At 38.5% G+C, this 9,847-nt stretch overlaps 1 protein-coding gene across 1 annotated transcript; it reads right to left on the bottom strand.

Annotated features, from left to right (window-relative positions):
• Nucleotides 1–8,024: 8,024 nt before the first annotated feature.
• On the bottom strand, nt 8,025–8,822 carry LOC104077307 (cytochrome b-c1 complex subunit Rieske, mitochondrial; the record flags this gene model as incomplete). The annotated part of the gene is made up of 1 exon (XM_009578488.1): nt 8,025–8,822. A coding segment is annotated over one exon (611 nt), but the record flags the coding sequence as incomplete, so codon positions are not given.
• Between the last annotated feature and the right edge of the window lie 1,025 nt (nt 8,823–9,847).

Here is a 9,847-nt window from a genome sequence, read left to right as displayed (position 1 = left end):
TTCAAGCCTATTATTTCTTGGCTTATACTCAAAGGTTACAAAGACTAGCTCATGTTTATCTATTTATATTTTTGTTCTGAAATAGTTTTAAAAGTGTTGTTGCATCTTTTCCATCTTTTCTAATTGTTCCACTTATATTTCAGTCACATGTAAATTTAAGCATAACTGTTGCAGTCCTCTGGATACTACTTTAGTTGGGCCACAATTTTCTTTAAATAAAGCACTTTGAGCTACACATTATCTTCAGGTAATGCTTTGCTAGTGATAAAGTAGGATGGGTTTTCATATCTTCCATACAAGCTTCCATCCCAACAGGGCAGCCTTTTTCATCACATTATTGTCCTGTGGACTCATCTTCAGCTTGTGATCTGCTATAACCCCAGATCCTTTTCTGCAGATCTGCTATAACCCCAGATCCTTTTCTGCAGATCTGCTACCTAGCTATTACTTCCTGTCACAACACATCCTAGCTTTGTAGAGCATTATTTGTCAAGATTATTTTTAATTCTAATCCTTTTTTCATCAATGTTTGCAGCTCTACCCAGCTTACCACCATATGCAAGATTTATAAAGCTCATTCTCTCTTCTGATATCTAGTTCATTAACAAATATACTAAGCAGTGCTGGACCCAAGCAGATTCTCGCAGAAGTCCTCACAGCATGTCTCTTTAGTCTGACAGGGAACTGTTGGTAGGACTATTTTTGAAGCAGTTGTCCTCTACAATGCTTCCACTTATTTTTTTAGTTTAAGTTTAACTAAGTTTAGTTTCTTAGTAGGCATGAGAATGTCTTGTGAGATGGTGTGAAAAATCTTACTTAAAAGTTTGATAGCTACTGCTAATATCCCCCTGTTTCCAAGGCCTGTTATCCTGTTATAGCAACAAATGTGATTGCATTAACATGATTTGTTCTTGATAAACCCATGGAGGCTCTTATCACCTTATAGTACTCTAGCTGCTTACAAATAGGATTATATCTTTATTTTGTATTTTAATATGCACAAAATCTGAATTAAGGCCTTGATAAATTGAAGCATCATTAATTTTGAAAATTTAGTATTAATACAACTGTTCACCTAAGGGACTGCGTTATGTGTTATGTGCCATAGCTGTTGTCCTCTTACAATTCCTACACAAATTTTCTAAATACAGTGAGCCTTGTTGAAGTCCTCAGTGCCCCTTTTTCCTCCCCCCATTGCAAACACTATCAACAAATGATTGCAATACATTCAGTAGGTACGGGAATGAGCAAATTGCACCTGGCTGTGCCACTTCTGTGAACCCAGGATTTGACAATATGCACCTCAAGGTTAGTGTATTAGCAGTAGCTGGGGCTAGGAGATGGAAGTGTGACCAAACTGTTTTCTGAAACCATTTTCTCTTGACGACATTTCCTTGTTCACTAGGAGGAGTTTATCAGTTTTGTCTGACTTCTCAGTTACAGCTGATTGTTTTGCTGAATTGCTAGATATGTTGAAAATAAAAATTCTCCCTTTAAAACACAAACATCTAAGGCTAAGTAACGTTAAGTATAGCTGCTAGTTAACATTTCTTAGTTATTGCCCTTGTTCCTCGCAGCATGGTCTCTCCTAGCACCCACCACACAGACTCTGGTCATCTGCTGGGGATGCTTTGTCAGAGTAAAAGCATGAAGTTAATGGAATGGTTGCACTACCAGTTCCAAGCGTCCACCCTAACCACTTACCCAAACCTGGCTTCCTCAGTAGTCAATGAAAGACTCCTCTTGGGGGGCTTTATGATACCCAAGTCAGACTTAGAATCTCGGTGTCTTTCTTAAATTCATCGGGCAGAATCAGGTGCCTCAGCTGAACCATATACACATTCCAACGTCCTGAGCCTGTTGTAATATGGGCAACACACCATTTTTTGTACTTGTCCACTTGTTTCAGCTGCAGGAACTTTGTGTTATCTGAATCCATTTGAAAAGGAAAGGGAGAAAGCAATCTAATAGTTTTCTTCTTTCATGAGGCACAAAGAAAATTATACATTAGAATTAATATTTGCATGCACATAGGATATGGGTTGTTCACAAAATAGGCTGGACACAACGGTTTTAAATTGTCACTGACTGCTACTTGCATAAATTGAGACGGAATCCCTGAAATAAATGACACTTTTATTGTAAAGCTGGTGTCAAACAGAATACTGGCTCAATATAGCCAGTTATCAGCATTATGTCAGACCACATTGTAGTCTCCGGTTAATACTGCTTAATTCTAGGAATCTGTTTGAGTTCTTAATTTTACTGTTTTATTAGTGAATAAGCTTATACTACGTTCATCTTGAAAATTTTCTGTTGGACTTTTCTGTAGTTACAGGAACCAAAGCTGGGAAGGTTTGTAGGCTCTAGTTTAACACTGAAGATTTTTGGGTTTGATGGCAGCTTGGATTAGTGAATGAGAAGATATTCGGCAGCTTAAAGATTTCAAAAATACCAGATTCAGGATGTGCCCAGTGCCCCTGTGGCTCTGGCTTAGCTTGTCTGCATCCTGGCAGACTCGTCTTACAGGCAGGGATGCAAAACAAATCCAGCAGGCTGTAAAGGTGAGCTTGCCTGGCTCCAGTTGTATGTGCTTAGGGAGCACATACATTATTATCCATTGGAGCACTCTATACCGTTGTGTTTTGCCTCTTTGATTCCCAGGAGAAGTATGGGAATGCAGAAAGGGTATCATTTTGTCTTGGGGAGCAGATACCAACTTTGCAAGCAGAACATATACGTATTCTGTTTGGTTTTCTCTAGAAGTACAGTGCAATAGTATCATTTGAAAAGTTGAAATCACAGCTGAGATCTAAAAGTTTTGAAATGTTGAGGTCAGTATTTCCTTGTACGTTTTACATGAGGAGAAGTATGGGAATGCAGAAAGGGTATCATTTTGTCTTGGGGAGCAGATACCAACTTTGCAAGCAGAACATATACGTATTCTGTTTGGTTTTCTCTAGAAGTACAGTGCAATAGTATCATTTGAAAAGTTGAAATCACAGCTGAGATCTAAAAGTTTTGAAATGTTGAGGTCAGTATTTCCTTGTAGGTTTTACATCATTTTGTGTCCATGTTATGATAAAGCCTTCTAATTACACAGATATGTTCTTCCTCTGCTTTTAGTGCATAAAAGCTCTTGTATTTTCCTTTAAAAAAACCCACTTAAATATTTTCTGCAAGAATAAAGGCTGTTATAATTGATATTGTTACAGTAGTTTTTAAAATGTCATAATTATGCTAAATAATTTGTCAAGGGTGGCATATTACATTTGCAATTTACTGGTTGTTTTTTGGACAAAAGTAATTCTTGGAAGCTGTTCCCTCTTCATTTTCTGCTGTAGTTGCATAGGGGTGAATTCCCAGCTTGCAGAAAAAGAAAGGGAGGATGCTCTGGAATGACATTCCAGAGGCATGAGGTGTATCCCTGGTTGTGCTGTGGTTCCTGTGTGATGTTTTAATTCCTTCAGCTGTTTGCAGATGGTCATCACATTTCTCTCTCCTCTTCCAGACTTTTAAGATCATGATTTGCAGGACTGTCAAGTACTTTTAATGGTAGCAGAATCAGTGGGAACTCTATTCTGAATATATTAGGTGCTATCGCCTGGGGAACCACGCCAAACACCACCAGAATCTAGGTGTATCAAAGCAAGCCCCCAGATTAATGGATACTTTTGATTTGAGCCTATGTAAATAGCATATTTTTAAAAGCTTATGATTAGAGAAAATTTAGATTTTCATGGTGATTGCAAAACGTATACTGGTCAGCAAAACTGCAAGACTTTAATAGGCATGAAGTGCTAAAGTCCTTCAGAGACAGGATCACCTACATTATTAACATGAAAGGTATCTTTCATTTAGTCATCTCTTCAAAACTATTACTGAAACATAAGGAAAAGAAATTACTTGAAAGCAGGAAATCTGGCACAGTTAATACAGATCACAGCCAGAGCTTCCCAACACTACAAATAATGAAAAATTTCTCAGAATATGAATCATTTGAATAATGAACAGTGCTACCAGCTCTGTGGAGAATACAAGCAATTAACATGTAAAATAAGCATCATCTCTAGGTAGCTGAGAAAATCTTATCCATGGAGGACACGCAACCTTCAGTAGCTTTAAACTCTCTCCTTCCATCTATAAATTATTTACTTTTTCCTTTTTCAACGTTGGAGAAGGGCCATTATTGTTCTATCACTTGTCACTTCTACTGATGAGAAATGTATTGCTCGGACGCTGAACGCTCCTTTAGCTGGGGAACTGACTACTGTGATCCTCAGATATACCTGAACTGCTTAGGAGCCCTCTTCATAGAGTTTCTTCTTCACGTAGATTTTGTTGGTGATCAGTGGCAAGAGTGTCCTTGATAACTGTGCTGCTGTGCAACACGGCCTTTGAGAACGCTGCCTCATTTGGTTTGCAAGAGCATACGTTAATGACTCTACAGAGGCTGTGTGGGAAACTGTCTTCAGTTATGACAAGTGGACCTAAAAAATCAGAATGGTTAAAAAACCACATCATTATCCATGAAAATGACTTAATATTCTGAATTTTCATTTAGAGCTCTGCGCTAATTATTCCTTTGACAGCAGTAACCATTAAAAATATTGCCCCTCTTCTAAAGATACAGAAAAGACAAAGCTTTTGAAATGTCAAATATTAAAAATTGTGTTTTGATTTTAGTATCTTTATTCCCCTTATCTGAAGAGCTTTTTTTATTTAATAAACATGAGCTCTGTTCAGCAACTTCATAAAGACTGTTTTGTTCTAAAGGAGAAAAAGTAGCTAGCTGAGAAGAAACAGATACGTGGCTGCTGCTTTACGTATCTACGAGGCACGCAGACGAAAGGCAGGCAATGCAGCTCCTCTGTCTGGCATAGGCTTGTGCTTTACAGCTTCGCTGCTGAAAAACGTCAGGCTCCAACACTGATCAACCTGGCAAACCTGTACCAGCATCAAACTTGTCCTTGCCTTTAGCTCCTGCTACCCTCTCAAGTCAACAGCAGCGAATGATGCTGGCCTGGCTGACTAAAGCAGACTGATCATACGGCTGACAGTATGAGGTACAGGGAAAAGTGTGACTTCACACTGCCGCTCAAAAAGAAAACCATACAGAGCACAGAGCTCTCTTGCACAAATATGACGAAACCCCAGTTGCGAAGAGAGAAGTGGGGCTTCATACATTTTTGGAAGGGGAAAGGTGCCCTGTTAGCTTTGTGAAGTCTCTGAGTTTGTTTTTTGTTTTCACTGGCAAACAGTTTAAGTGAAAAGGATCTGAGGTTAGGAATAGAGCCCTGGTAAGGCTGAAGTGGAGGGGTCAAAGTGGAAATACATAGACCTAGTAAAGCCCAGCAAGCAATTGCTTCTTAGGAATACAATGAATAATCAGAACGTAACAAAATATAGCGGTATTTTCCTGTGTACTTGAACACTTGTACTTCCAGCCCCACAGGGTACACAAGGCATGGAAAGGGTAACATTATCCATTTGTATGTGGTAATGTCTGTAATTAGTGGCAGTACTGAGAGCTTCTTCCAAGGACATCTCAGCCCACAACGTGATTATGAGCTCGTTACTGGCAACCAGCACATCACTGCGCGGAGGTTTACCCTTGCTTGAGTCACGCTTCCCCCTTAGGGAGTTTGGGCCTTCTGATTTCTTGTCCCAGGCAAGACAATACAGTAATTGGACATTATTCCTTGCAAATCACAGCATGGCTGAGATTGGAAGGGACCTCTTGAGATGATCTAGTCCAACCTCTTGCTCAAGCAGGGTTGCTCAGGATGGTCCTGTTGGATTTGAGTATCTTCATGGATACTCTACAACCTCTCCAGGCAACTTATTCCAGTGTTTGACAACCTTCATAGTAAAAAAGTGTTTTAATGTGTTCAGATGAAATTTCATAGTTTTTCAGTTTGCATCTGTACTTGCGGTACCAAACTGTGAGTGGTTTTGAAGATTTGAGGCTGTTAACTCTTCAGCTTATTTCTCAAATTCTAGTAAATCCTGATTCTTTTCTAAGGCACGCTTGGCCATTATGAATGATTTTTTTGCCACTTTAAAAGTACAAAGCCTTTAACTGAAGAGACTATCACATCTGCGTTGCCTAAGAATGAGTACTTCAGCTTCTTCAACTGTTACCAGTCTGGTGAAAAAAGGCATTGCTGGCATCTCATGTTTACAGTAAAAGCTGCTGTTTTGTTCTCAAATGCATTCAATGTCATGGTGCTGCATCAGTTACAGATTAGTAAGATTTGATTGAGTCAATCTGATGTAATTTAAGTAACAGTTTATTCTGTGCAAGTAATTTTATGTGTGACCCTTTAAGCCCAGCTGTGACGTAACTACTCTAGCTTTCACTGTGTTCACTTGTCAACTCAGAAACTGCCCTGGCCATTCCTTGCTTTACAGGGTGCAAATTTAATGGTACCGCAGTGACTTAGTGATTATGTAAACAAAGGTTAAGACTAAATAATGTAACCTCTGGGCTAAAAAACATTTTCAGGATGAGGTAAGAGTAGCTACTTGAGAGCAGATGCAATGCTCTAATGCTACTTCAGGAGTTACTAAGCTTCTTTTCTTGAAATACCAAATTTGAAGAAACCCTGTAATACAAGGCACATACGTGAGTACCAGTTATGAAGTACCAGTATCAAGTTTGGGAACATCTCTTTCAGTACTGGTTTAGCATGATTCATTACAGCAAAAAAAGTTCTTGAGAATGTTTTTGTGGACATACTAAGAAGGTGTAAAGCTCAAATTTATGAAATGGTGTAAAACGCATACTTAAGAACTTCTGTAGTAGTCATCTATGGTCTTTTTTTCACTGAATTGTCTGAGAACAGGTGAACTATATGCATCAATCTTCTGATTAATCCTATTTAAAACTTTAGCTTTAACCCAACTGCCATCACAGCTTTACACGAGGTATATGTCAGGCTAAACATTCCAGACCCAGGGAATTCCGAGGATTTATTTTCTGTTTTGCAACTGGAGGAGCACATTAATGCAGTGCAAGACAGAAGCATTCACAGAACAGCAGTAAAGAATGGGAAGCAAACAGGAATGAAAAGATAGTTTGGTGTGGTTTTTTTTTTTTTTCCTGTTCTGGAAACAGCAAACCTTGTTTCTCCTCGTGTACTGTAGGCAATTCATTGCTAGCTTTGTTTTGTACTGGCAGGACCAATACTGGTTAAAAGATCTATTTCAGGCTGCATTTGTTTCTCCATGCCTTCAGAGTCAGATCAAGGTAGGAGAGGTTTCAAAGTTTTAGCCTTTATTGAGCTTAGCCCATAGGCAATATGAAACGGTACACAACTTTTTGCTACGTCTAACATTAGAGATTAGTCCGGACTGAATAGTTCTTACAATTTACTTTTCACCCTCTGTAAAACTTGGATTTCCCTTTTTAGTTCCTTCTCATTTCTCTTGGAAAAGTGTCACAAATTTTCCAGTGTCCTAAGCATCTGATCTGATGCTTAGATATGCAGAAAATCAAGCCTTATCTGCAAGTAAAAAAAAAATTTTGTAATTCTAACATGACACGCTTATTTTTGTCCATATCATCATAAAATTACATTGCTACCGTTCTAGGTAAATAATTACATTAAACAATTACTCTGAACAATGTAAAAGAGTTTTCTTTCTATGCAGATTTTTATTTATTTTTTCCTTCACTTCCTTTGAAAACAAACAAAAAAAAATACACTGGAAGGAAAAGGATTACGTCTCTCAGAATTCTATCTGAAACTTACTCCAAACACTATTAGAAGTTCATAGCAAGATCTTTTTTAGATCTTTTTTTCTTCCCATAATGCAGTAAAACAAACAAACAAAAAAAACCCACAAATAATGAAAATACGTGGTATTAAGGAAACAATGACTCTGTAGTTCAGTGTCTGTCTTGAATCAGCAGCCCTTCAGGAGGGCTCCGTAAACATACTCTGGGTCTGCTGTAGCATCTCTGACTAGACACACTACAAGTCAGTACACAAATAAATACACATTATTGTAAGTCAGGAACAAGTGCTCACTCCAAGTTTTTATTGAAATTGAACACAGGGAAGTATTCGAAACATACTTCTGGTTGAGAATCTAGACAACTAATATGTTTTCAGGATCATCTGGTTTTACAGTATTGCAGAATCTCAGTTAACCCTTTTGAGTGTACATTCACAGGAACGTGGAAGTGAGCAAGCACCCTGTTATTCAGCCAACAACCACCAGGTCATCACCAAGAAACTGGTAAGTCGGAACCTCAAGGTTATAGGGAGCGGGACCTTTCCTGATTCTGCCAGAGGCATCGTAATGGGACCCGTGGCAAGGGCAGTAATAACCGCCAAAATCTCCAGAGTTAGCAATGGGTACACAGCCAAGATGAGTGCAGACACCTACTAATATGACCCATTCTGGTTTCTTCACTCTGTCTAAGTCATGCTGTGGATCCCTCAATTTAGACAAATCAACTGCAGCTTCCTGATTAATCTCTGCCTGGGTTCTGTGACGCACAAAGAGGGGCTTCCCTCTCCACTTGAAAGCCATGTTCTTGCCTTCTGGAATGTCAGATAACTTGATCTCAATCTTTGACAACGCTAGCACATCAGCAGAGGCACTCAGGCTGGAAATAAACTGGGTGACAACATTCTTAGCAGCATATGCAGTTGCTACGCATGTTGTTGCAGTCACCAGGTAGGAAAACCCTTTTCTAGCTTCACTGCTGCCTTGAGAAGATGTGGTGGCATCTAGCACATCTTGACGACGATAGGCAGAGAAGTCAGGCACCATGACATCATTATGGACAAAACGAACACTGGCAGGTGCTGCAAGAAAAAGAATATGAAATGACAACACTTTCAGGTAAAAATATTATGATGTATTTTAAGCTATACTTGTTTAATTGCTTTTTTGGAATAATGGGTAGAAGTTATTCCAAAGTCTGGGTAGGATTCCGCTAATTATACATTTCAATTTTAAGTTGTAGGAAAATGGTTTCCAGGAGGTATTTTCGGTACATGAACAGATGTTCATTACATGAAGCTTGGTAAGAGTGCAGAAAAATCTGCATGAAGTTCTGGGTTTAAAGTGAACGTTTTTTTCAGAAGATTTCAAGGAAAAACTCCTGCAGGATACCATGACTAGCTAAGAAAAGACAGACCTGTTTTCCATTCAAATATTTCCCCGAAAAAAATTGCTATGAAGAAATTTTGAGTTAGTAAAGTTTGCACGTCTGTAGCTTAACACTTTTGTGCTTTCCTTTGACTTAAGTAAGTTCTATGCCTTTAATAATCTTAATTGTGTGGTTAAGCATGTTTAAGATTAAAAATGCAATATCAGGCATTCCCCTTTATATTAAACTGTTGTCAAAGCTAACTGCCCCAGTAAACATTTTTTAAACCTACAGCCCCCTATTTGCCAGGCTCATTTCATAGAAGGATTCGGGGATAAATCTAGTAACTATCCAACTCCCAAGCTTTTCAAGTGGGATTCCCATGTCAAACCTGTGTGCTAAACTAACAAGATGTGACAGCCAAGTAAGAGGCCTTCCATTAGTTTCTCCAGCAAAAGAAAGCTGCTTCCCTCAATGAAAATCTATAAGCCAATGAAAAGAACACGCCAAAGACAGAACATATTACCTGCCAAAGTGAAACCTCTGTTACTTGAAAAGAACTATTTAATCTTTATCTTTTTCTAGCAGTTGGCACAAAGTTAACAGAGGTTAATAAAAACCATTCTCTCAAAGTACTTAAAATAACTCTCACGGATTTATATGCAACATAATGGGGAAAACATTTACATCTATTTACAAGTAACTCAGCATATAGAAGGTATTTGCTGTAGGATTTTA

Source organism: Fulmarus glacialis, unplaced genomic scaffold (assembly GCF_000690835.1).
Source record: "Fulmarus glacialis isolate BGI_N327 unplaced genomic scaffold, ASM69083v1 scaffold29895, whole genome shotgun sequence".
Classification (NCBI taxonomy): domain Eukaryota; kingdom Metazoa; phylum Chordata; class Aves; order Procellariiformes; family Procellariidae; genus Fulmarus; species Fulmarus glacialis.
Note: the sequence above shows the minus strand (reverse complement) of the source record. Positions and strands in the feature narration are given on the sequence as shown.